Source organism: Rhinolophus sinicus, linkage group LG15 (assembly GCF_036562045.2).
Source record: "Rhinolophus sinicus isolate RSC01 linkage group LG15, ASM3656204v1, whole genome shotgun sequence".
In the NCBI taxonomy this organism is placed as follows: domain Eukaryota; kingdom Metazoa; phylum Chordata; class Mammalia; order Chiroptera; family Rhinolophidae; genus Rhinolophus; species Rhinolophus sinicus.
The window spans coordinates 49,057,090-49,084,151 of NC_133764.1; the positions used below are offsets into that span (position 1 = coordinate 49,057,090).

At 51.8% G+C, this 27,062-nt stretch overlaps 2 protein-coding genes and 2 non-coding genes across 4 annotated transcripts; 3 read left to right on the forward strand and 1 right to left on the reverse strand.

Moving 5' to 3' along the window:
- Positions 1 to 30: 30 nt before the first annotated feature.
- On the forward strand, positions 31 to 6,378 carry TMEM106A (transmembrane protein 106A). The gene is made up of 8 exons (XM_074319376.1): positions 31 to 533; positions 1,082 to 1,517; positions 2,032 to 2,095; positions 2,824 to 2,884; positions 3,397 to 3,639; positions 3,745 to 3,788; positions 4,361 to 4,414; positions 4,765 to 6,378. The coding sequence occupies exons 2-8, from the start codon at positions 1,310 to 1,312 to the stop codon at positions 4,883 to 4,885; spliced, it is 795 nt and encodes a 264-aa protein (XP_074175477.1). The 5' UTR covers positions 31 to 533; positions 1,082 to 1,309; the 3' UTR covers positions 4,886 to 6,378.
- A 2,348-nt stretch (positions 6,379 to 8,726) lies between these two features.
- CCDC200 (coiled-coil domain containing 200) lies at positions 8,727 to 12,322 on the reverse strand. Its single transcript, XM_074319377.1, has 2 exons — positions 10,178 to 12,322; positions 8,727 to 9,119 (listed from the first exon to the last, which is right to left on the reverse strand). The coding sequence occupies exons 1-2, from the start codon at positions 10,277 to 10,279 to the stop codon at positions 8,727 to 8,729; spliced, it is 495 nt and encodes a 164-aa protein (XP_074175478.1). The 5' UTR covers positions 10,280 to 12,322.
- Positions 12,323 to 16,288: 3,966 nt separating this feature from the next.
- Positions 16,289 to 16,479, forward strand: LOC141569100 (U2 spliceosomal RNA). Its single transcript, XR_012492498.1, has one exon. It is a non-coding gene; the product is annotated as a U2 spliceosomal RNA (small nuclear RNA).
- A 3,440-nt stretch (positions 16,480 to 19,919) lies between these two features.
- Positions 19,920 to 20,110, forward strand: LOC141569102 (U2 spliceosomal RNA). Its single transcript, XR_012492500.1, has one exon. It is a non-coding gene; the product is annotated as a U2 spliceosomal RNA (small nuclear RNA).
- The last annotated feature ends 6,952 nt before the right edge of the window (positions 20,111 to 27,062 follow it).

Below are 27,062 nucleotides of genomic sequence, written 5' to 3' on the forward strand. Positions count from 1 at the left end.
AGCTTCCCAAGGCACGGAGTCAAAGCTTGAGGCGAAGCCCTGGCTCCTGCACTTTCGGTTCCGCTTGCCGCTGTTTCTGTAGGTGCGGTCGGCCGGGGATAAGGCGCTCCCGGCACCCTTCTTTCCCTTTGGGAGGTAAGGGCCAAGGCACCTCTGTGCCTCCTAGCCCAACACAGGGACACGCGGCTACCAAGCTCGACCAACCGGCCTCTTGGGGTGTCTGGCGGGACGTGAAATCCCCCTGAATGAAGTTCCACCCTCTTCGTCAGCTCTCACACGCACCCCTACTCCGGATCTCTAGCCGAGACCTGGTAGGGCGGGAAGTAGCTTGGCCCTCCGGGGAGGCTGCTCCCGGCTCCCTGCAGCGCTGCGCATTGGCTCCCCCAGGACTCTGCTGAAGGGGTCCGCCTGCCCTGGCCGGCCCAGCCCGTGGCCCTCGAGCCAGCCTGCCCTACAGACCCTCCTCCCCGTAGATGCACTCCCAGATCTCTTCTCGCAGCTGGGAGGAGCCCGGGACCCCAGACCTGAACCAGGTGAGGCTCCCTTTATTTTAGCCCAGGAAGGGCTGAGTGCGCTTCAGCATGCCCACTCATTCTGCCACCACTCTTGAGTTTTGGGGGAAGAACCTGGAGTTAGCTTTGGCCTTTCCTAGTGAAGGACAGACCCGGGCTGGCATTGCTATGCCCCTCCCCCAGGCATTCTTTCCTACCCCACCTCAGGAAGCAATGAGGAAGACGGTTGTGCTGCCCTCCAGGATTATTTTAGGGTTCTTAGCCTCACCTGTGACCAATGGAGCCTCCTTTCTCTTGTTTCAAAAGAATCCCTGCCTGCCTATTAAAGCCTGCACCTGTTCAGGCTCAGGACTGAAAACTTCAACACCGGGATGGGAGACCTCAGGCATTTCTAGAGACTTCTTCAGAGCCGTCTTGTAGAGGAAGACAACACTGCTGTGCCCTGCCCTATCCGACTGACTCCCGTTAAAGTGAATGCTCAGCTCCTTTCCCAGAAAAAAATAAGTGCTCTGCCATTTACTTACAGAGCTCCCTTGAAGTGAAATAACTTCTGCTTTTCTTTCTTGTAGGCAGATTGCGATGGAAGGAGTTGAAGTACATTGAGCTTCCTGACCTGAGAGTTCTGTGTAACTGCTCAGTTTCCCATATCCTGGCTTCCTTAGGCTTGAACTTGCTGAAATTGTGCTGGGACTCCTTGCCAATCTTGAGAACCTAAAACCAGAGCGACATTCAACATCAGTGTTAACAGGCGTAGCATTGAACTTTGTTCTTTTCTCAGTGAAAAAGTCCCCTGAAAGATGGGTGAGACGTTCTCCCAGCTGGGCTCTCAGCAGGATGAAAACAAGTCAATCCTGCCCCACGGCCCAGACATTGGCAGCAAGGCTGCCAGCTACTCCAGCAATGGTAGCAGCAAGTCTTTTTTTTCCTGTGCGCCTTGTGAAAGGGCTGCAGCTGCCAGCTTTGTGACTTGTCCCACCTGCCAGGGAAGTAGAGAGATCCCTCGAGGTGAGTGGCTCAAGGCTCTAGAAATAGCCTGAATCCAGGAAGAGCTCTTGGCAGTCACATGGCCCGGGGCCAGGCCCCTCTGAGTCTCCTTGAATGGGGTTGGGTCTCCCAGCTCTTGGTTCCCGTTTCAGGAGGGCCAGGCAGATGCGGATGCCTCCTGCCCGGGTTGTACTCCCCAGCCCAGGGGATTTCCAGCCTCTCTGCTCCCTTAGCAACTGTGTGCCTTAGGGTTCAGGAAGTTACAAATGACTCCTCCAAAGCAGTGAGGCTCTGATTTGCTGGTGACTTGCAGAGATTCTTCACATCGTTAATGAAAATCCCACTTCCATTCTAAAGATGGCGAAGCTGAGCTGCCGACTTCAGCACAGCACAGCCACAGCCCAGCGCTCCCGGGGCTGCCCTGAGGCAGAGGCAGCGTGCTTCCCACATAGTCTGTGGAGTGGAAGGGTACTTCTGGCAGGAAACCTTTGTCATGGGCACTTCTTGGTCCTCACTCACTTCTTTCTCTCTACAGAGCTAGAGAAGCAGCTGGTGGCCCTCATCCCCTATGGGGACCAGAGGCTGAAGCCCAGGCACACGTAAGCCCCTCTTCCTTCCCATTCCACAGGCTGTCACCCCCGGCTGTTCCTTTGTCTCCCCATTCTGCCTCTCCCCCCCCCCCAAGTTTTCTCCATTGGTTCTCCCCTAGAGAGCTTGAGACTCACTGGGCTCAGACGTACTAGCCCCGTTTCCGAGGATTTTCCTAGTTTAAGAAATCCGGGGCATAGCTACCTGAGCCACTTGGTGTCCTTCTCTGAGCATGACTGCTTCCAAAAAACATGGCTCCCTTTCTTTAATACATTTTATTGGGGAATATTGGGAGACAGTGTGTTTCTCCAGGGCCCATCAGCTCCAAGTTGTTGTCCTTCAATCCAGTTGTGGAGGGCGCAGCTCACTGGCCCATGTGGGGATCGAACCAGCAACCCTGTTGTTCAGAGCTTGTGCTCTAACCAGCTGAGCCATCCAGCCACCCCGTGGCTCCCTTTCAAAGACAGAGAGGGGCCTCTCGACTCTGCAAGACCTTCCAGGAGGGAGGGAGTGGCCCTGGCTGTAGTTGGTTTGGGGGGAGTTACTTTTCCTAAGAGCTTCTCTTGCTGTGGCTTGTTCTCTTCCCAGTAGAGATGGAAAACCAGCTGCTCCCTCTGTTCAGAAACACTTCAGAACCTCAAAGGCAGCCCTGAGTTTCACTGGGGGGGTGCCCATGACCCTGTTTGTCATCTGAGTCCATTTGACGTGGGTCTCTCTAACTTTCTCCCAAGGTCCTCAGCTTCAGTCTGGGAGCCGCCACCCAGCCTTCCCCACCACTACGCCAGAATCTGAATCTGGCAGTGCCCCTAATGAAATACTTACAAGGTGCTGTCTCTTAATGCCCATCTCAATGTTTCAATTAAATGGACAGATGAGTCCAGTTCTAAATATTAAAATTCAGAACTCTCAAAATTTATGGGGGCTCACTTTTTCCAGTGGTAACAGCTGCATTTGTTGAGCTTTAGCTATATGCCAGGACCTGGGATTAGTGCTTTTCGTGCATTAGCCCATAACAGATTGTGTAGGATGGAGACTCTCCACAGCAAGGAGTCAGAATCACGGGCCGAGAAATAAATCACAGGGTGTGAGGGGGGTGGCATGCCTGAGACGCCCTGGGTGGGCAGGGTGAGACTGGATCCTGAGCCAGCATGATGTCTTCGTTAAAGGTGACCCCTCACCATTAAGAGCCCCTACGAGGGGCTCCTGGCTCTGGTCCTCAGCAGCTGAGGCCCATATTGGGGGTGGGGCTCAGTCAGGCAGGGTTTTGGTTTTGGTGTTTTATTAGCTTCAGGTGTAAAAAGCAATGGACTAGACATTTAGTCCCCTCAGGCCGGGGGATTTTGAAACTGACTTCTCCTTTCCAAGGATGGCTGCCCTCACCCTCACCCATCCTTTTCTTTGTCTACATCCCCAGAATGCCTTGAACATCTCCAATAGTAACTACTACCCCATCACCGTGACCCAGCTGACCATTGAGGCCCTGCACCAGTCCCTCGTGGTGGGGCAGGTCTCCAACAGCCTGCTCCTACACGTCGGCCCGTTGGCCAGCGAACAGGTGACTCCTGCTCCCTGGCCAGGCCCGCCCGCAGGTGTAGATGTGTATGGGGTGGGAAGGGGGACGCTGGAGTTGGGGCTGACCCAACGCCCATTTGGTTGACAGATGTTTTACGCAGTAGCCAACAGGATCCAGGATGAAAACACGTAGTGAGTATCCCTTGTTCCCTTCCCCCTCAGCCTCCATCCTGGCAGGAAACCCAGTTTTAATCTCCACCAGATTTCCTGATTGTTTAGCAAACTCTACAGCCAGGATGGGCTGGCACTTATGGCCGAGACGGCAGTGTGCAAGCGTTCGAGGTCCCCAGCCTCTGCCCGCTTGGACCTGGATTGGAATGAAAAACAGACTAGAATTTGGTTAATCCTTAAAATATGTGACCTTGGGCTCTGCAGCCTGAATTGCTGAGAAGGATAAGTGTCTTGTTTTGTGCTGAGGGAGGGGTTGGCATGTGCCTGGGCCAAGCCGGTGAGGATTGGAGGAGTGATACTGCGATGGTGGCCTACTCACCTTAGGCAGACGGAGAGAAAGAGAAGGGGGGGAGTGGGGCCCCTGATGGAAAGAGGCCCAGGGAATGAGGAGGCTGGGACCGCAGGGCTCTTAAGCCTGACAAGATGCTTAGTATAAAATGTGTTCCTGTGTTCTCTTTCTCCCTTCCGCCTCCCCCTTCCCTCCTCCTTTCCCCTCCTTCCCCTCTCCCTCTCTCTTTCTCTCTCTCTCTCAGCAAAATCTGCACCTGGCTGAAAATCAAAGTCCACCATGTGCTTTTGTACATCCAGTAAGTATGGCCTGGAGCCCAGGGATCCCCTCCCACTTCTGACTCCAGTCTCTCTTCAGCTCCACCTTGTGGGAGCAGGAGACTCATCCAAGCTGACCCCATGAGTCTGTTTTGGGAATTGCAGGTCCAGCCCCTTCTCTAGGTCCCACCTTGCTTATAAGCTATTAGTATGACAGCCACAGAACTGTCTGGAACACAGGTGGGGCAGCAGTCCCAGGTGCCTTAGCAGAGTAGGGAACAAAAGGAAGTGGGGGTGTGTCTCAGGGAGCCAACCCTCCCCAGACAGCAGAGAGGGGCCAGAGCTTTCCTCTTCCTCCCAGACACAGCAACCAAACCTGATTCCTCTCCAGGGGCACCCTGACCTATACCTACCTGAGCCGTTCTGAGCAGCTGGTCTTCCAGAGCTATGAATATGTGGACTGCCGGGGAAACACGTCAGTGCCCCACTTGCTGGTCCCTCACCTGCCATGACTTGCCTGCTGTCCCCAAACTTGCCAACCTGGTCTGTATCTCACAACCCCATGTTGCCCAAGGAAGGACGATGGTGACTTTGCCAGACGAAAAGCACTGCTTTATCGTACTCTCTCATCCATCCTCACAACCTCAGCACGGGAAGCTTTCTGTGGAAACACTCACACACACACACACACACACACACGCATACGCATACACACACACACCCTCACCCTCTGATTTCCACAGGAACAGAAGCCTGGTTCTTCTAGCGGCGGGTACCAGGTTTTCCCCTTGGTCTATCTTGAGGAAAGTCTGACCTGACCTCGGAAAGTCTGACCTCGGAGCTACCTGACAGTGGCCCCTGCCCGTTCTGTTCTGAGCACCTTGGGTGCCCAGCTCCTCAGGGCTGTCCTTCCCGGAGAAAAGCTTTAATTATCAGGCTTTAAAAACACGAATCCTTTTCAAGTTCTCCACGCAGCAATGGGAAAGCGACTTGGGGAACATCCGGTGATGTCTCCAGGGCCCTTTAGGGTACATAGATGCTCTCCTGTGCTTCCCTGCTTTGCTCGTGTGACAAGGTCATGGTGATGGGCTGGTGCTCCCCAGGTAACTTGTCCCCCCGCCTGTCTGACACCAGGATGGCCAAGGCTCTCTGGCTCTGCACCCGTCCTGGTTAAAGACTGGTTCCTAGGAAGACAGAGCTGTTCTCCAGCTCAGGCTTCTCTCCATAAAACACTTTTATGATTCTCTTCACAGCAGAAGCCAAAGTAGTAGGAATGGGGAGGGAGGCACCTGGCACCCCTGGGGCCTATGCAGGAAAAACGGACAAAACCAGAGTCATTTTGAAGGGTATTTATTAAAGGAGAGCTTCCGGCTGGTGGTGAACCCACACCCTTGCCCATGTGAGTGGACCCAGGCAGGTCCAACAGAGGGCCCAGCTGCTCCCCCGGAAAGCCTGCAGAGGTGAAGCTGTCGGTATCCAGCCAAACTGCTGGGCTCTGCTGCACCAGGGCCCACCCTCTGCTCCCAGAGGCCTCTGCTTTCCTTCGGACACTGACAGTACAGAGTAGCACATCGGTAGGGGCTGGTCTTGACTCTCTCCTCTTTGTTGTCACTCAGATGAAGCTAAGGCCCAGGTAGTCCAGATCCCACTGGGCTCCAGGGGGAGGCGGTTTGTGTTTAGCCGAGCAGGAATGGTATTTGCCCACTAAAGGTGGCTAAGGTTTTTATCACTCAAGCAGGCAGAGAGAGAAGCTTAGGTGGTGAAGAAAGCTGAACTTGAAGTAGGATGGATGGATGGAGGGGAAAGTGGTGACAGAACCTGGTGACTAGCTGGCTGGGGGAACAAGAGTGAGGGTGTGCTGTCTCCACGCTTTCGTGTCTGGGTAATGGGTCAAGGGGGTGCCGGCAAGAGCACAGAAGTAAGTCCAGGAAAGCCAGGCTCAAGCTTCTGCTGTGCCTAGGTCACCAAATGTAAAGAATTTATATTGTATTCAATAAACTATACTTAACAATGTTAAAAAAAAACAAAGTCTCCTGTGAGTGGGAAGGGAGCTGGTGGACATGTGCCATCTCACAGCCTGTTTCTTAATGTCCGAGGGGGCGTCAAGTTCTCTTAGGCCCTGAGCCCCTTGTTAACATAGCTTGCCTTTCTGGCTTCCGAGGGATGGCTCCTAAGAAGCTTGTTCTCTCTCTTTCTCTCATTGTATGTCTCTGAGGTCCCTTCCAACTTGAATATTCCTGTTCTGTGCCCCCCCCCCATACTTCCTTCGGAGGCTCCCCTCCGGAAACACTGCACTGAGGGGCTCCTTCAGTGTGACCCTGTGTGATCCAGTCCCAGGTGAAAGAGGGGCCTGGGCTGGGGGACCCTGGTTTCAGCTTCAGGAAGTGAGGGGCATGCCGGGGCTTATGCCTGGTGCCTCTTGGCTGTCTCTGCCTCATGGAAAGGCTAAGACCCAGGAAGGAAGAAGCCTGTGGATTTTTGTTGGCCAGTCCGCCTCCCCTTCCCAGGGTCAGGTGTCCTGTGCCTGAAGCTCTATATCCCCTTTACTTCAAGCTCTTTCTCTCCATTCCTGCCTCCCATCATCCATTCAATAGCTGAGTGCCTACTGTAGGCCGGGCATTACACTGGACTTGGGGGTTCCCTGCCTGCCGCAGGCCTGCTCTGGTGGGAGGCAACCTCTTCTTCCCCAATTGTATCACAGTAAGCATCTGTTAGGAGCTAGGTGTCATGGCTCTTGGGAGAATCATAAACCTGAATCCCCCGACAGAACCATCATTGCTAAAAAATGTGCCAGTAGTGGAGCTATAGACTTGGGGCTCCAAGGCCAAGTCCTTCCATTGGCTTTGCCTAGGGAAACATGGAATTGCCTTCCACTTTGTTCTCCCACCCTCATCATCCCCTTCTTGGCTCTTCCTGCCCCTTTTCCCTCATCTCAGTCTCACAGAGCTGACCAGTCGCAATTCTTTCCAGGAAGGAATCACATTTTATTCCCGGCTAGCCTCCTAGAATGGAACAGGAGGGGATGGCTTTTAGATGGAGATGTTGCTGGGTGGTTTGAAGGTGGAGCTGCTCGTCTGTTTTTACTGATGGCCAGTGGGGTCTTGGGGTCTATCTCTGGATCACCACTGTTGTATGTAATTCATTGACTAAGAAGAGGGAAAGACAAGAGGCAAAATGTGTTAGTTTCTGCGCTTGCTGGTTTCAGAACATTGTATTAAGCCTTTTGAGGCCAGAGGACTCAAAGTGAAATGTAACAGCCACCGGTCCTCATCCTGAAAGGACTAGAAATGAGCCAGGCTCTAAGCTAAGTTCTTTTGATGCCTTCTCTTGTAATTGCCACAAGCTGTCTCATGACATCTCTATTAAGGACATGGTATTATTCTCATTTTGTGGATGGAGCAGCTGAAGCTCAGAGATTAAATCACACTACCAGGGACTGGTGATCCCGACTGAGACCAACAGCCTCTGACTTCAGGTCTTGCCTTCCTCCTGCTCCAGCTGCCTCTACCTCAGCACCTAAAACAGCCCCTTTATTTTGCTTCTCTGGCACCCATCCTATCTTTCCAAGTAGATTGTCAGCCCCTCCACTCATGCTTAATGCTGATGAGCAACAGGCCTTACTTAGACATTTTTAGGGGGTAAAGAACAGAGGAATAGGCCGTCCAGAAGTGACTCTGAAATAATTGCAGCTCTTCCCCCCACTCCTGCCAAGGATGGCTCTCTAGATTCCACACGTACTCACACACATGCGCACCCTCAGACAGGCAGCCAGTCTGTCTGCCTTTCACACTGTCTCACCGTGAATCGCAGGTACTTGGTGTATTTATCTGGGCTACACTGGTCTGATTTCCTGAAACCTGATGGTGAAACAAAGCACATGTTACTTACTCATCTGGCCAGTTCTGAGACTGGAACATGGCAGAGCTGGACTCTACTATGTGACTGGGGGAGGTGGCAGCCCCTACCTGGGGCAAGGCATAGACTGAACCCATCCTGAAAGTTCTCAACTAGGAAGCCACGCTGTGACTCCCTGTTCCAGGCCTCCCAGGGCTCGGTATATTTGTCGCTAAGCCTACAACTCATATCCCACCCTCTTGGCTACCCTCAGCCCATCTGTCACCCTCGCCCTGGAAGAAGGGCTGACAACTTCTTAGCCACCCTCTGCAGACGTTGGCAGCCTTCTTTGCAGCCCTAGGTTGGTGCAAACACTCTCAGAGGGATTGGGATGTAAAGGCCAAGTAAAGGCCAAAGGTGCTGGGGAGAGTCAGAAGGTGGACTGACAGATGTGGATTCTGGACTGTCTGGCTAGGATGGGAGCAAGGGTCTCTCGAGCACCTCCCCTTCCCAGGCCCCTCACTTACTAGGGTATTGAGGGATTGTGGGCCCTCCTTGGAATTTGCTGTTAAAGCAGTTGAATCGCCCTGCAGCTTGATGGGTCCCTATTGAGCCAAGCTGGGGACCAGGTTTTTGGGAATCTTGGAGATTGTGCTTGGTGGTGTACTGAGTAAGAGGATCTTGGGCATTTTGTTGCCTTGGCTGAGGTGGTGGCTGTGGTAGCAGCGGTGGGGGCTGTGGCTGCGCCTGCGCTAGCAGCTGCTCCAGCAGCTTCTTCCTCTGGGACGACTGTGGTTGTGCGGGTTGGGGCTGTGATTGCACCAGTGATGGCTGTGGCACCTGCTGGGACTCCTGGGATGGCTGGGTTTTTTTCTCTGATTGGCATTCCTCCTCTTGGAGTTTCTTCAGTTCCTGGCAAGAAGCCCCCGGCAAGTGACATCCTTTTCCCTCCCACCCAGTCACCCATCTGCCAGACACCTCGGGGAGCAATCCAAAGGAATCTAGAGGTGGACATGGCCAGAGGGTCTCTGTTTCCTGGAGTCGGAGCCTGAGGCTAGAACGTGAGCTATTTCCCTTCACCTACCACAACACCTAGTGTCCCCTGGCACAGCCCCTGCCTGGGAAACCGCAGTCTCTGAGCACCTACCTCCTAGCTTGGGAGCTGTACCCTGAAAACAGTTTGCAGTACAGGAGGATAAAGAACAGTTTCTTGCAAGCGCTTTGAAACAGCGCTGTCCAATAGAAATATAATGCGTGCCACATGTAATTTTAAATTTTCTAGTAGCCACATAAAAAGTAAGCAGAATCAGGTGAAACTTATTTTAATAATATATTTTATTTAACCCAATACATACAAAACATGTAATCAATATGAAACAATACATAATTTATTCTTTGTATTTGTCCTAAGTCTTCAGAACCCAGCATGCATTTCACATTTACCAGCACATCTTATTTTGGACACTATATTTTCATCAAAAACAATTAATTTAGATTTAGATGTCATAAAATTTACAGTTGGAAAAGTGGATTCACATATCAAAGTTGCTCCAGACATAAAGTTTTCCAATATGTACATTGAGTATTTGTTTTAACATTTATAGTGAAATGAATTAAGTGTATATAAAATTTTAAACTCAGTTCCTCAGTCTCATTGGCCACATTTCAAGGGCTCGTTAGCACAGTGGCTGGTGGCCACCCTATTGGACAGCACAGCTTTAAAACCTCCCAGGCCTGAGCCCCCTGCATCCCCCACTAGGCCTCAGTACAACAGCAAAGTGGAGTCACCCCGCCCCACAAACACCCATAGACGGAGTCCATCCAAGAAAACATTAAACGACCTTGCTTCCCGCCTACCCCCGGCAAAACAACATTCACCAGATAAGACAGCTTCCTAGGGGTCTATCTTCCTTCCCCATTCCCTTCCTGCCCCTGGAAGGACCCTGATGAACCTGGCCCCTCTCATGCACCTGCTGTTGCTGTTGCTGCTGTTCTTGCTGGGCCATCAGCCACCTCCTCCGGTCCAAAGCCATCTGCTTGCGGCGGGCCTCCCAGTGGTAAGCACTGCCCATGACGGTGGGGGTGGTAGAAGGTCCCAGGCAGGGGCTGAGACAGGGAGAGCCCAGAACGCTGCCACCACCCCCACCACTTCTGTCACCTCTCAACCCAACCCCACTGCCTGTCACCAGAACCACCTCACAATGTGGCCACTACCAAGGCAACTGGGCAGGACCCCCTGCCTTGGGGAGGAGGGTGGTGTTCTTCCCAAGCCTCCTAGGGAACATCTGTAATGCACCTTTCTCTCCAGAGCCCTGAGCAGGTAGAAAACACCTTCCCACCCTAGCTCTGACTCTCAGTGGGCCCCAGGGACAATTCTGAAACCAGTTGGCTTTTTTCTCTGGATTTTTCCCTCCATCCTTCCCAGGATTCCAGCATCCTGATCTGATCCTCTGCTGACCCCCCACCCCCAAAGTTCTCTGGAGTTACCTTGCCCTCAGTCCTCCATCTCCTCCCCCTGTGCGGTGTCAGGAGGAAAGAAAAATACAAAATCCAGGTAACTCTCACAGGCCTGAGCCCTGTGAAGACAAGGTGGCTGACTGGAAAGTGACCTAGTCCCGGGATCTATAATGCAGGGCACAGCCCAGCGTCTGCCTCTTCCTCTGACCCAGCAGATCCTACCTCACCTCTCCGGGCTTCACTTTCCTTGCCTGTAGAACCAGCCTTCAGAGGGCTGATATCAGGACCAATTGGATTAATGGATGAGAAATGTACTTGATGAAGTATCAAGTTATGGAGCTACAGGTTGGTATTCCTTATTGTCATACCCAACTTGCATCCCCAATAAGTGGAGTGGCCAGGGGAGGGGATCATTTCCTGCTGCCCAGGAAACTGCTGGAGGCAGGGTCTGTGTAGGCTATGGACATACCTCCTACACACACACTCCTTTACCCACAGATATAAATCTTTCTGGAAGCATCAGAGCCCGAGTCCAGCTTCAGGGCTGTGGGCAGGGGAAGGGTGTACGTGAAAAAGGGGCTCCATACCCAGCGGCAGCCTCAAACACTGTGGTGGTGGAGGGAGGGTGCCCTTGAACCAGAGAACAGGTGCCTAGAGAGCCTGTCAATTCAGGTAGCCAATGTAGTGGGTCAGCTTGGGCTTTGAAGTTAAAGACTCAGATTCAGGTTCAATCCTGATTGGGACAATTGAGGCAGGTCACTCAGTGTCTCTGAGCCTTTTCTGTGAGGGTTTTGGAAGGCCCACAGAACGCATGGGAGGCCTGCCCTCACAGTGGGCACTCGGCTATGGCCAGCTAGTCGGGATGCCCCAGCTCTGCTGAGGGGCCGGTGGGGCACTGAGTCTTGCTGGATCTCTTTCCTCCTTTGCTTATTCCTTCTCCTCCTCCTAGCACCCAGGAAGGTCATCAGCAACAATAGATGACAAGGGTTTCCAGATGCAAAAGATGAAACTGAATCGTCACTGGACATTTATCCTCCTATAAACTAATGCCAAAAATATTTAGATGGAAAACGATAATAAGAGGAAGAGAAAGGCACTGGACTTCCCAATAATTAAATGTGCAAAGAAGGAAGTGGGTTCTTGCTTGTATCTCTTCCTCTCTCACTTTCCTCCTACCCTAGAAAGAACAGGGATCAAATGGAGAGATGCTCAGGGTGGGAGAGGTGGACTGGGCTGAATTTAGGGAAATGTTCCCAATCCTCTGAGCCAGTCCTCGTGACAGAAGAGGGGTTTCCAAGGTGAATCAGCCAAGCCCTTCTCATCTCCCTTTCTGAGCCCCTCTCCTGCCTCCCCTGTGCAAACTACCTCTCCCAACCCCACCTCTGACCTCAGACTTCCTTCCCTCCAAGTCCAGGATTCTATTCCACATCCCACTCCACGCCTTCCAGTCTGGATTTTAACTGATAGTGGCCCTCAGGGAATTTCCCATGCCATCACCTGATTGTAGCCACCTGCATTTTTAAAGAAAGCTTGTTATTATTCAAGACCCAGAATCTTTTGTTGTGGAAGGAACAAAGTACAGTTAGAAGCAATGGGCCAGGTAAGTCCTGTGAAATACCAGCTGCATTATTTACTAGGTGTGCAAATGTGGTCTAGTTCCTCTGATCAGTTTCCTCACCTGCAAAGTAGGGTAATAATATCTCTATCCTGGAGGTGTTGTGATGATCAAAGGAAATAATCCATTTCCATATAAACAGCATTGCCATATAAACAGCAGTCCTTTCTCTTGGCATCAAATGTAAGATGCATCCTGGTTTCTGAGATGTAAAGATATGAAAAAGATGTGTGTCTTTGGAATAGATGAAATCGGGCACCATCATAAAGTATGATCACCTGATGGCTCTCTACAGGAAGCCTGGGCTCTACGCCTCTGTCTGTCAGACACCTGGAGGACCTTGAAATTTCCATATGGACCCTTTCCTTGCCCGCCAGGTAAGCACGTGATGGATGACTTCCGGGCTGCTGGGAGGCTCTGAGAGGTAGTGACTGCCTTTGCTGCTCCCTGCTGGCCCCTGCTGGCCCTGCCTCTGCTGAGAGCATGACACAGCACCCCTAGAGGTGGTGAAGTGCAGGTAAAGGAGTGGGGTGGCTCCCAACACCGTTGCGATCTTAAATGCTGGGCCAGGCTCCCCACATTGCGCCCTCAGCAGCCAGGTTTCCAGCTTCTTCAATGAGCCCACCACACACCCGAGTCTGTCTCTGGAAGGTTTGGTTAGCTCGAATCTCCTTTCTGAAGCTGTTTTCTCATCTGTTAAATGGGAATCATAAACCCTGACCTGCTTTCCTCACAAAGTGGATGAGACTAAAGATCCACCCACAATAAAGGTGTGAAACCGCCAGCCAAGATCAAGGGGCCCTTAATAAGGTGGGAGGAAGAAGAGGAAGAAAGCTGAGGACTTTGGGAAGTCAGCCTCGGTTTCTACAGATGTAAAATAGGGTAAGTAACAACTTTTGTTGGGGATTGTTGAAAGAAAATGTGGAGATTTGCTGGCATACAGTGGGCGTTCAATAATGGCAAGTGTTTAAGCCCAGTTCTTGGTTGACTCTAATATTATGGATCCAGTCTAGCTGGCCCTGAAGCTTGCTCTCTAGCACAGAAACTCTTATGTTTTAGTCCCAGGATCGTGAGCACGTTGGGACTGAGGAGAGTGAGGGCAAGCATTCCGCTGGTGCAAACATACCCCTTTGCCTCCCATCATATGTAACTCTTGGGGAATCATAGGAGTACATCCTTGTTCTCAGGCTTGGAGTTACACTGCCTGTTAAAGAAATACAGTGTAACAGCCCCAAACCTCTGTTTAAAAATCAATTATTTGCTGACATCTCGAGAAACATTAAAGGGAAGCCAATTAATAAGCCTTGGCAACCCAGTGTCTCTATGCTTTTTTTGTCACCCCATCCAGAGCTCTCCACCCATCCCATATTTCTTGGAGCCTCCTAGTTACAACACAAAAATGAAAAACAAAAATTTAGCTCAAAAACAAACATTGAACCCCAAAAGGGTGACATGACAATGTCTGGGGGGCAATGGCGAGGGAGGAGGAACAACCAAATTAGAGAGAGGCAGAAGGTGAAGCAGGGGGAGAGCCAGGCCCAGGCTCTGAAGGGAACCCATAGGATGACTGGCCAGTCATCCAAGCCGAGGGGCTTTCACAACAGGGGCCAAACGCCAGTGCCCTTACCTGTTTGGTTCAGTCTCTTTTTTTGTTGGAGAGGAGGTTTCCCTGCCAAGTCACCAGTGTTGCCTCGCATACATTGATTGAAAAGGGCGTAGAGCTTCGAATAGTGGTTCTCAAATTCGCCAGCACCTCCGAATCACCCGCAGGACTGGGTAAAACACCGACTGCTGGGCCCCACTTCCAGCAGTCACTGGTGGCAGAGAACGTGCATTTATAACAAGTTCTCAGGTGACACCGATGCCGCTGGCCCGGGGACTACACTCTGAGGACCACTGGCTGGGAAGATGAGTTCCAATCCTGACTGTAACATCTCCCAGTGAGCCCTTGGGCACATTACTTATCTTTCCCAGCCTCAACCTCTTCACCTGTAAAATCGGATGATAATACTTCTCTAATAGGGTTACTGTGAGGAACAAACAGGGTACAAGAAGTGAAGTACGCAGCAGAGGGCTGGGCATATACAAGTCCTCTACGCCTGGTAGTTTTTATGATGATGATATTAGTTTCTCTCAACCTGTCACTCGGGGACTCTAGTCCCGCTCCCCGCACCAGAACGCAGGATACGGTGAGGCCAAAAAGGAACACCAACGGAGCCACAGATAGGGGAGTCATACCACCACATTCCCGCTGGCGGCTGGGTTGGAGACACAGGAAGCGGGAGCCACACGATCCGCAATCGGCCGCCCGCTTCTCCGCCAACCAACCCACTTGCTAGCTGCAATCCGCTGTCCGCTTCTCTGCCGACCAACCAACCCCTTCCTTTGCTAACTGGTTCCAGCTGACAGTCATCTAATAACCAGCCAGCACCTCTCCACGTGAGGCGGAGAGCCTGGAAACTGCTCTCTGGGACTCTGTCCCCACACAACCGATCACAAAAAAGACATCCGCCCAGGAAGCCAGTTTAACGTGGAATATCTTCCTCCGACAATATGCAAAGTGTCACGTACAAGTTGACCACCCACCCGCCATTTCTTTTCCGAAGATTCCTTCTCAGTCTTAAAGGTGCACACGAATCCCCTGTGGACCTCACAAAACGCAGATTCTAGCTCAATAGGTGTCACGGACTGAATCGTGTTCCCCCACCCGAAAGTTCTGCAGCCCGCGGGGTGCTGAGGATTACAAGGAGTGTGTGGGTCCGGGGACGAGGGATGGGAAAACGGTATCTCAGCGTAGCTATTGCTTAATCTTATAGGTCGGCTTAAGATGGATTTGAGACACCATTAGGTCTCCCATCTTCTCAGTTGGCGCCTTCTCCGTCAATAAACCTTTTCCTGACTCCAAACTCTGACGTTTTGAGTTTTGGCCTTGGGAAGCGTGGGACCTTGGTCCGGTAAGAAGCTCTCCTGTCTGGTGTCCTGCCACCCTTGGCCAGATCTTGCCCCCCACCCCCGCCACGTATGGAGTTCCGGCCGGTGGCCCCCTAACTGCTGCTTCTCTGAATCAGTCTGACCTGGGCCTCGTTTATTCACTCAAACTTTTACTGAGCGCCTACGGCGTGCAGGGCACTGGGTTCCTGTGGCGATCAGGAGGTAAGCACTGAGGAGGTGACGGCCCTCAATGATCTCCGATTTCGGTGCGGGGAGATAAAGGATTGCCCCACCGGGTGGTGAGTGGTGGACTGGAAATGAATCACCGGGTGGGACGAAACATAGGTGAGGAAGAGGTGAAGGGAAACCGCATCGCAGGCGGAGGGAGCTTGACGCGCGGAGCCCAGGATTTGGTTCACTCACAGAAGAAGCGCCGAGAGACGCGGATGCCGGAATCTCAGAGAACCCCTTCGGCTGCCCTGCCCGGGCCTCCCCATGTGACGCGCCTCCTCCCCCCTCCCCACCGGCTGCCATCAGCCCGGGTCCAGAGCTGGCGCTCCCCTGACTCAGCATGAACCCCTCTTCGGACACATAAGAGGCTCGTCTTTCTGGGCGTTTCTAGTGACTGCGTCTCGGCCCCTTCCTACAGGCCGCTCGGGCCGCCGAGCCCGAATCCCCTTCGGTTCCGTCCTTTCTCTCCGTTTGCACAAAAGAGGAGCTCGACCCCCCTTCCCCCCAGCCCGGGGTTCCACCGTAGGCGCGCGGAGGCCGTCCCGAGGGGGCAGTCCACCCGCCGTAGCCACGCCTCCTCGGGCGGGAAAGGGCGGGCTATGCAAACAAGAAATGGCGTTTCGCCCGAGAACGACGGGTGCAACGACAGACATACACTTTCTCTCTTAAGATACAGAGAATAAAACCAAACGAGATCGGCACCGGGGCCTACTGCTTAGTGGCTCCCATAGTACAGTACTTCCAAAGAAGCAAAGGAAGTGAGACCTCGACTGCCGGTGACCTGGCTCACCGTAGGTAGAATGTGCGCGACAGGAGGAGGGAGACGGGCGAGGGACAAGTGACAGGCATCGCTTCTCGGCCTTTTGGCTAAGATCAAGTGTAGTATCTGTTCTTATCAGTTTAATATCTGATACGTCCTCTATCCGAGGACAATATATTAAATGGATTTTTGGAGCTGGGAGATGGAATAGGAGCTTGCTCCGTCCACTCCGCGCATCGACCCGGTATTGCAGTACTTCCGGGAACGGTGCACCCCCTTCGGGGGAAGTGATTGAGGTTTGCAATGGAAGAATAACTTTTTTACAGCGTTTCTGTTGGCTGCGTGGTGTCGCTCGGTCTCTGTACAGAGCACAAAGACTGTGAAAGTGTTACAACAATGTGTGCCGTCACTGATGCGTGCCTGGCGGGTTATCCCACGCCGGAACGTCAACACCTTTTTTTTTTTTCTTTTTTTTGTCGTTTTTTTACACATTTTATTGGGGAAGGGGAACAGGGCTTTATTGGGGAATACTGCGTACTTCCAGGCCTTTTTTTCCAAGTCAAGTTGTCCTTTCAATCTCAGTTGTGGAGGGTGTTGTTCAGCTTCAAGTTGTTGTTCTTTCAGTCTTAGTTGTTGTGGAGGGTACAGCTCAGCTCCAGGTCCAGTTGCCAGTTGCTAGTTGCTAGTTGCAGGGGGCAAAGCCCACCATCCCTTGCGGGAGTGGGCCAGGCCGGCCCCCCTGTCAACACTTTCTTGACTTCTCAATTGGAACTTATCCATTCGAGACCCTCCTGGAGCACTGATCACACTCTCCCGGTCAGGGCAGCCTTCACCGTTCCTGCCCTCAAGGGGCCTCCAACCCAGGATCGCCAAAATACCTGGCGGGGACAAGGAGGTTGCCAGTGAGAGATGAACAAACCGTTGGGTTGTTCAGACTATAGCAATCCCCTTCTAAGAGAAACCAAATTAGCAGAAGATGGCCTGGTACACACAGATCTGAACAGTGATCATGGGATGGGGAAGCCTGAAGAGTCATGTCAGGTACAGGCTAAGCACGTTCTATGTTGTTTCTCATTCAGTCATTCAACAAGTATTTTATCAAGTGTCACGTACGTGCCCGTGCCGAGCACTGTCCTAGGTGCTCAGGATAGAGCAGCAAACAAAATCTCGACCCTCAAGGTGAGAAGCAAACAAGCCACTAAATGTATATTTGTGAATATACCTATGTGTCTGTGTGTATCTGTCTAATATCTCTAGATCCGTCTGTGTATATGTCTATATCTATATGTCTCTATCTATGCCACATGATGATTATGGGTGTCCATAATGACTTGGCAGCCACCGGAAAAATAAAGCCAGGTAAAGTGCGATGTGAAGCGAGCGGGAGAGTGCCTGGCATGGGGAGGGGGAGATTTTCCACCGCACTATAAAATGAATATTGTCTGTTTTCTCTAGAGTGCACTTATTAAGGGATGCCTGTATGCTTGGCATTTCCATGTGTAGCTTCACAAGGACCCTAATCAGAGAGGTGTCAGTTATCATCATCCCTATTCTACAGTTTAAAAAACCTGAGGTCCCACCTGGTTAACAGGCGGCTTCAATTCAAATCCTGACCTTGCATCATATTAGCTGTCTGACCTTAGGCAAATTGCTTAGCGTCTCTGACCTTCAGTCTATAACATTGCTGTCCACTAGAAATACGTGTCGCGTATGTAGTTTTTAATTTTCTAGTAGCCACATTAAAACAAAACACAACAACAACAACAAAAACCCAGAAACCGGTGAAACTAGGTTTTATAATTTAACTCTATCCAAAATATTGCTTCAGTGTGCAATCAATATAAAATTATTAAGATAGTTTACATTTTTTAATACTAATTCTTGAAAATCTCATGTGTATTTTACACTTACGGCCCCTCTCAGTCAGGATTAACGACGTTTCCAGGACTCAATAGCTACATGTGGCTGTTGGCTGGGACAGCGTAGGTCTGTAGAATGGGGATGATAACATGGTGGGGATTAGAGTGGAGTGAAATGAGTGAGGCACTTGCCTTGGGCAAAAACAGTTAAGGGGGCACCAAAAAACCCAGTAATCACGATAAGATAAATTGTATTAAAATAATATTTATCTTGATCACTGAAGAGTTTTTAGGAGGGCACTCCACTAACCAACCGCCCTCCCCCCCACCCCAGGCGAGTACCTCACTGGCTTCACCCTAGTCTTGGCCCTAGAATGATGATGAGGAGGAGGAGGAGGAAGAGGAGGAGGAGGAGGAGGAGGAGGAGGAGGAGGAGGAGATGAAGACTGTCTACCTCATAGGCCTGTCGAGTGAGTTAAATGAGATAATACATGTGCAGCGCTCAGCCCAAGGGCCGGCACTGAAAAGGGCTCAGGCAACACCTACGCTCAGGCTTTCTGTGTTGTAGGGTGAAATGACCGATTTCACTTACACTCATGACACCTTCTAGCTTTTCTGAGTTCAAATGAGAGAAATACAAACTCCCCAACTACACTGAAGTTCTGTCAGGAATGAGGATGGGAGAGGGAAATGCTGCCTGGGCAGCAGGCAGGCAGTCTTTGCCCCAGAGGGAAATTTGTGTGGGGGTGGGGTGGGGTGGGGGAGTGCTTAACGCACTGAGTGGCCTTGATGCTCAGAGCATCCCCAGCAGTCACCTCTCCTCTCTGGTGTTCTGCCAGATCTCCCCCTGGCCAGATTCTCCCCCGTCACCCCTGGTTCCGGGCCCGTAGCCTCCTAACTGCTGCTTCTGAATCAGTCTGACCTGGGTATCGTTTATTCACTCAAAGTAGGCTCTTTCTGAGCGCCTACTACATGCGGGGCACTGGGCTCGTGCTGGGATCCAGACTCCAGACATAAGCACTGAGGAGGTGACGGCCCTCAATGATCTCCGATTTCGGTGCGGGGAGATAAAAGATTGCCCCACCGGGTGGTGAGTGGTGGACTGGAAATGAATCACCGGGTGGGACGAAACACATAGGTGAGGAAGAGGCGAAGGGAAACCGCATCGCAGGCGGAGGGAGCTTGACGCGCGGAGCCCAGGATTTGGTTCACTCACAGAAGAAGCGCCGAGAGACGCGGATGCCGGAATCTCAGAGAACCCCTTCAGCTGCCCTGCCGGGGCCTCCCCATGTGACGCGCCTCCTCACCCCTCCCCACCGGCTGCCATCAGCCCGGGTCCAGAGCTGGCGCTCCCCTGACTCAGCATGAACCCCTCTTCGGACACATAAGAGGCTCGTCTCTCTGGGCGTTTCTAGTGACTGCGTCTCGGCCCCTTCCTACAGGCCGCTCGGGCCGCCGAGCCCGAATCCCCTTCGGTTCCGTCCTTTCTCTCCGTTTGCACAAAAGAGGAGCTCGACCGCCCCCCACCCCCCAGCCCGGGGTTCCACTGTCGTCCGGAGGGGGCAGTCCGCCCGCCGTAGCCACGCCTCCTCGGGCGGGAAAGGGCGGGCTATGCAAACAAGAAATGGCGTTTCGCCCGAGAACGACGGGTGCAACGACAGACATACAATTTCTCTCTTAAGATACAGAGAATAAAACCAAACCAGATCGGTACCGGGGCCTACTGCTCAGTGGCTCCCATAGTACAGTACTTCCAAAGAAGCAAAGGAAGTGAGACCTCGACTGCCGGTGACCTGGCTCACCGTAGGTAGAATGTGCGCGACAGGAGGAGGGAGACGGGCGAGGGACAAGTGACAGGCATCGCTTCTCGGCCTTTTGGCTAAGATCAAGTGTAGTATCTGTTCTTATCAGTTTAATATCTGATACGTCCTCTATCCGAGGACAATATATTAAATGGATTTTTGGAGCTGGGAGATGGAATAGGAGCTTGCTCCGTCCACTCCGCGCATCGACCCGGTATTGCAGTACTTCCGGGAACGGTGCACCCCTCTTGGGGGGAATAACTGAGGTTCCAATAAAAGATACAAGATTTTTCCTTTCGGTGCGTGTGCGACTGTGGTACTCCTTAGTATAGCTTTGATTCTGTCCTGCCAGAACTTCCTGAATTCTTTTCTGCGTCCTAAACAGGTGGTTTCCTACTTTCACTTCATCTTTGTTCGCGACGATGGGGTAAAGGCAGCGTGGGTTAGCGGGTGTTTTCAGCGTTTTAGTCGGCTTAACAGAGCTTTCCACGGTCTGAGTTTATAATCTGTAGCAGCTTTTAATAGCGTTCAGAGAGTAAGTTGTGCGACAGAAGATAGACCGCCAGCCCTGGAAACCTTGCTCATAACTCAGCTCCTCAAATTTCTATCGTCAGTCACTAGGTTAAACCTATGAGATGGGGGAAAAAACTATGGTAGTGACTGGTAGAAGGACCCAGCCATCAGGAAGAGTTCACGGGAACCTATCTCATGCCCTTTTATCATTCCCTGCAGTCACCACAGAAAGATCAAAGTGTCATTTCTGCATGCCTTATATCCCCATAAGATTCTACACATCACCCTTTTCGGTCTTTTACATCATTTCTCCCCAACTCCGGAAAACCTGTCCATCTTCCAAGAATTCCCTCTTTCCTGCCTCCTCTCTAAATGCTCTTCCCGTTGTTTCTCAAACCTGAGTCTCTCTCCAGAGGACATCATTTCCCTACAGCCTTGGGGGGCGGGGAGGGTACCTCTCCCACACACCTCATCCTGCAGGAACCACAAAGGGAGTGCGTGTCCTTGTCTCCTATTGCTGCTTCCAGACCCTCCTCACACCATCCTCAAAACAGAACAAAAATACCAGCTCGAGTCTCTTTTTTTTTTTTTTTTTTTAAGATTTTATTGGGGAAGGGGAACAGGACTTTATTGGGGAATAGTGTGCACTTTCAGGACTTTTCTCCAAGTCAAGTTGTCCTTTCAATCTTAGCTGTGGAGGGTTCTGTTCAGCTTCAAGTTGTTGTTCTCTCAGTCTTAGTTGCAGGGGGCACAGCCCACCATCCCTTGGATGGGAGTCGAACCAGCAACCTTGTGGTTGAGAGGACACGCTCCAACCAACTGAGCCATCCGGGAGCTCAGCGGCAGCTCAGCTCGAGGTGCCGTGTTCAATTCAATCTTAGTTGCAGGGGTAGAGCCCACCATCCCTTGCGGGAGTCGAGGAATTGAACTGGCCACCTTGTGGTTGAGAGCCCACTGGCCCATGTGGGAATCGAACCGGCAGCCTTCGAAATTAGAAGCATGGAGCTCTAACCGCCTGAGCCACTAGGCCGGCCCCAGCTCGAGTCTCTTATCTTCAGTCTCTACTCCCCATTGTCTCCTTGTACTGACTGGCCCCCAGAACACATGAGGAGCATCTGGAAATTCACCGCCTCAACCAGGGAGGAGGAAAGGTGGCCCAGGAAGTCAGTTTCATGTACAACGTGCCAAGATTTGAGGCCAGGGGATTGACTCCTTTCCCACTTCTATGACAATGAAAGACCTTTCACCTCAAAGGTTAGTTTCTCGCTCTGCTGGACATCTGGTTCCCGGGGCAAAGGCAGGGACGTTAGAGTCAAAGGAGACCGTGTCCACCAAGGCCTCCCTTGCTGGAACGCGGAAGGCAGAGCTCCATCCCCGCTTGGCCGCAAACCTGTGTCCTCCCGGGAGAACAGTTATCTTCCTCAGGGAAAACAGGCAGGCTCATCTAGAGCCTCCTCTCCGGCACTGTGATGTCCCTAGTGCCGCCTGAGTGCTGGCGTCCTCCCAGAGCGGCAGCAGTTCTCACGAGAAGTGTCTCTTCTCAGTCTCTTATCCCCACTTGATCTTGAACTCCCAGGGGCGCCAGTCCCTGTCACATCTGCGGCCCCAAGACCCAAGCCTGTGTTCCACACCTCCTAGATGCTCGTCAAAGGAGTCTGAATGGTAGGACACCCAGGAGGAGTGAGTGAAGACGAAGTCAAGAGCTAGAACCAAAGAATCAGAGGTGGTCCTGGCTTTCACTGAGGTGCCTTCCTTTTTTAAGAAGAAAACCAGGGATGGCCCCAATGCACGTGCGATTTTAGGAAACGGTGAAGCTGGCCTCTCCAGTCAGTGGGAAAAAGACAACCTATTCCACATGTGATACTGAGACAACTGGGCGGCCATCCTCTGTGTGTGTGTTGGGGGGGTGGGGGGGGTGGAGGGGGTGGGGGGAAAATAAAGTTGAGCCACATTTTAATCTGCATACCAGGATAAATTTCAAAAAGATAAAATATTTAAAGGCAAAGACAAAGTATTGAAAACACTGTTAAGGAAACGCGGGACAATAATTGCCTAAGTTTGGAGTCAGGGAAAGCCTTCTAACGGTGACTCAAAATCCAGAAGCCCAAATTTCTAAAAATTGCGCTTCTGGATTTCGAGTCACAGTTAGAAGGCCTTGAAATACTTGAGTTCTAGAAAATCTAAATTCTCTGCAGAACACAAAACATCATAAGCGAGGCAAATGAAAACCAAAGGAAAAAACTGGCAAATACACTGCAGAAAAAGATAATCACCAATGATATAGAGATCCTAGACATTCATAAGAAACAGCTGAACAGCCAGTAGAAAGTGGGCAAAGGATAGACAGTTCACAGAGGACAAGAAAAACAAAGATATACGCCGACATCTTCCCCCTGGCAATGTTACCTCTCCGTGCCCCTCGCTGTCCGTTCTAGTCTCTGTATGAAGGGGTTGGGCCACCAGCGTGGGACAGGGTGAGCTGGGTGGGGGCTGGCACAACAGAGGCCTTCATGAGACACACACACTCCCGTGCCCTTCCGGTCAGAGAGGGACGTAAACACTACAGTGAAACAGGGCACCACAATGTTCAGGGGCTCCTGTTGTCGGGAGTGGGAGGCTAGGAGATCCCCTCCAAAGCAGAGGCAGATTGCTTCCTCTGTTTGTACCCCCGACCACTGAGGAGGAAGCCCGGGGCCCAGTGAGCCTCTTTGGGTTCTGGAAGCAACGCATTCCGCACCTGGAAATACTGCTTGGGCTCAGACAGGTGACACTAAAGGAACGTCAGCTTCGCGGGTGCCCCTGTGAGCACAGTGGGGCCTGCACTTGAAGAAGCTGTCCTCCACAGCTGGCAGGGGACACAGCGGCCCTCAGATGCCCAAGGAAGGAACACGTAGGAGCGAGCGCCTGGAGGCGGCAGCCTTGGCATGGGCAGACATTCTCTGGCTGTGTGCACAGGCTTCCCCGGCAGCTTTGCGAGCAGTGGACGTGGTTGAGTGGCAGCCAGAAGAGGAATGGAAGAGCACTGCAGATGCCCCTTGCTGACCACCAGGTCATGTTCACCTGTGTGATCCCAGGACGGGTATTCCATATATGACGCTGGGACAACTGGGTAGCCATCCAGAAAAAAGAAATAAAATCAGATCTATCCCTGGACTCATGCACTAGGACACATACAAAGTGTGATAGAGACGGAATGCAAAAAGGTCAACGATTGAAAGGACAACGGGCAAAGGATATGAACATTCAGTTCATGGAAAGAAAAGCGTAGCAGATCGTCAGCACAGGAATAACAATACCCCGTCATAATACCCCGTAAGAGACACCCCGGGGTATTATGCAAATGTTTGCTAACATGATGGTTGGGCCAGGCTGTGGGCAACAGGCACCGATCAAGAAGGCTAGCTATAATAGCTGTGCTCTGATTCAAGTCGTCACCCTTGGCTTATCATCCCCTACTCCCCGGCAGCGATGGTAACTGGGTCCATAGTGAGACCGGAGGGCACTTGGACAAGGGCTCACGCGACAGCCACGCCCTGGTATTGCCCTAACGTTTGCAAGCACTTTGATGCGAGCCGGCTGAGGGGGACTGACTCAAAGTCATCTAACTCACAAGAAGCTGGTGCATGAATGAGAATGCTAAATCATTAATTAATTAATTAATTTTAATGTTACCGGGGAACAGTGTGGTTCTCCAGGGCCCATCAGCTCCAAGTCGCTGTCCTTCAATCTAGTTGTGGAGGGCGCAGCTGAGCTCCAAGTCCAGTCCCCGTTTTTAAATCTATAGTTGCAGGGGGATGCAGCCCACCATCCCATGCGGGAATTGAACCGGCAACCTGGTTGCTGAGACCTTGAGCTCTAACCAACTGAGCCATCGGGCCGCCCCTAAATCATCAATTTAGAACAGGAGCTACTCCTTTGCAACCACAGAACACACATGTATGCCATCCATGGCACCTTCTTCTAAGGATCAAAATACCTGGGAAACTAAATTACAGTGAGCACAAGACGGCCCGATAAACGTGGAAGCGGCCAGAAAGGCAGCGAAACACAGTGAGGGTCATAATAACTACCACAAGCCCGGAGGTCTGCTAATCACTTTCTACACGTACAAATATCATTATTTAATATTAAGTCAATCATTTACTCAACCCCAAACCACTTAGTATCTAGTATACGCCAGGCAGTGGAGATATAAACGTGGACAACACAGACAAAGATCCCCGCTCTGGAGCTTACAGGCTATTAGGCCAAAAGGTAACGAACAAGTAAATGTACAAAATGTCAGACAATACGCGCCATGGGGTCAAGTAAAGGCAGGTAACGGAGAACGGGGGCCCTGGGTGGATGAGGGAAGACTGAGCACAGGACTGTACGCCAGCAGTTAGTATTTCTCATTTTCTAGATGGAGAGGCTAAGCTACGGAGAGGTGACCTGCCTGAGATCATTTTCCCTTGTGTTGGTTCTTACAGGTCCACGGTATGTCAGACATGTCCCATTATTCCTAATGACTACGTCTAATAATTTCTCATCTCATCCTCTCCAGCTTACAGATGATATCTTGAAGGCAGAGGGTTAAGCAAGGAGGCCCAGTCAAGCACGAGGTCACACACTAGGTCGTTAAGAGGTAGACCTAGGTTAAGAGCCCAGGCATTCCAAGTCTTTGCTCTGAGCCGCGCACCGGACGGCTTGGCTCCTATCTCTGCAGACCCAAGACCTGCGAGGCCGGCTCAGCAATACTTGGTCTCGTAGTCGGGCCTTTTGTAGGCCCCAGGCCCCACGCTCTCGGCTTCATAGGAGGATTTGGCCTCTTCCATTAACCAGCCGTGTGGTTTGGGGCAAGTTGCTTAGCCTCTGGGTCTCAACTACTCCATCTGTAGCTAAACTTTGCAAGTTTGACAGGAGGAAAGCGCTTAGCACAGACAATAAATGTTTCCTAGTGTACTGTCCACAGGCAAGGCAATACAATACAGGCTCAGTTGTTGCAGTGTCACAGCCGTGACCCCTTCACCGGAACCTCGTCGGACACTGGGACCCACATTCTAGACGACTAAACCCAGGTGGCCTCATTAGCTCCGCTTATGCTCGCTCAATCCCACAAGGTAGGCTTTAAGGTTCCCACTTCTCAGCTGGGGGCACTATAAGGCTCGGGAGGTGAAGGAGTTTGCCCAAGTGCCCTGCCGGCAGGGCAGCGCGGGTGTCCTGACGACCAGGGAGGGAGTCAGCCCTCGCAGGGCCTGATCTCGGGTACCAACTTTTCTCTGCAGCCCCTGACAGGCAGGCGACCCCCGACGGGCGCTTCTCGGCTGAGTCCTCGGCCTTGACCGAGCCAGCCCCGGGGACTCTCTTGTCCTCACAGCGATGACCCGACGGCTTCCTTCGGAACTCGGACCTCTCTGCTCCAACTGGCGTCCACCGACAGCTCGGTTCGCAGGCGCCCAATTCCCCTCGGTTCTGTCTTTTCGCGAGAGCTTGTACCAACCAGGAGCCCGGCCACACACAGCCCAGTTTCCGCTCCTGCGCGCAGAAGTTGTCAGGAGGAAGCGGGGAGATAGCCCCGCGCCGGTACGTGTACCCGCGCGGAAAAGGCGGGGCATGCAAATTACAGTGGCGCGTTAGCCGCCGTGCCAAGCGGATATAAAACTTCACTTAAAAACGTAGAAAATAAAAAAAAAAACCTGCACAGGGTCTAATGTGTTCTATGTATGTGTCAAAATACTCGGGAGGTGAGATCTCGATTGCTACCGACCTGGCTCACCGTGACTTAAATATGGGTGACAGGAGAAGGGTGGCGGGCGAGGGACAAACGACAGACATCTGTTCTCGGGTGTTTGGTTAACATTAAGTGTAATATTTGTTGTTACCAATTTAACAATTTATCATGTGATATGTTTTCTGTCCGACATCGATATGCTAAGTGGGTTTTTGGAGCCTGGATTTAAAATGCGCTTTTGGAACCTGGGTTTAAAAAGGGGTTTTGGAGCCTGGATTTAAAATGCGCTTTTGGAACCTGGGTTTAAAAAGGGGTTTTGGAGCCTGGATTTAAAATGGGCATTTGGATCTTGGATTTAAAGTGGGCTTTTGCAGCCTGGATTTAAAATGGGCTTTTGGAGCCTGGATTTAAAATAGGAGCTTGCTGTGTCTTCTTCGTCCGTAAACTGGGTATTGCAGTACTTCCGCTAACGATACACCCCCATTGGAGGAGACGATGGAGGTCTACAATGAAAGAGTACTGATTTGTGATTCTGCGCAACGTGAAGTTTCGTTTCGGCTGGCTGTGTGGTATCGCTCGTCCCTGGTTCTCTGCGCAGAGTGCACGCTCGAGGTAAGTCGTTCACTGTAGTTCTGAGGAAAGGGGTTGGGCCGACGACTGCATTTGTTTTCTAAGGCTTTATTGAAGACTGCAGAACTGCTACCACAAGGTGTACCGTCACTGATGTGTGCCTGGCGGGTTATCCCATGCGGGAACGCCTAAAAAACTGACCGAGAAGATGGTCTCAGCCCCGTCAACACTTTCTTGACCTCTCAATTGGAACTTCTCCATTTGAGACCCTCCTGGAGCACTGATCACACTCTCCCGGTCAGGGCAGCCTTCATCGTTCCTGCCCTCAAGGGGCGTCCAACCCAGGATCGCCAGAATACCTGGCGGGGATAAGGAGGTTGCCAGTGAGAGATGAACAAACCGTTGGG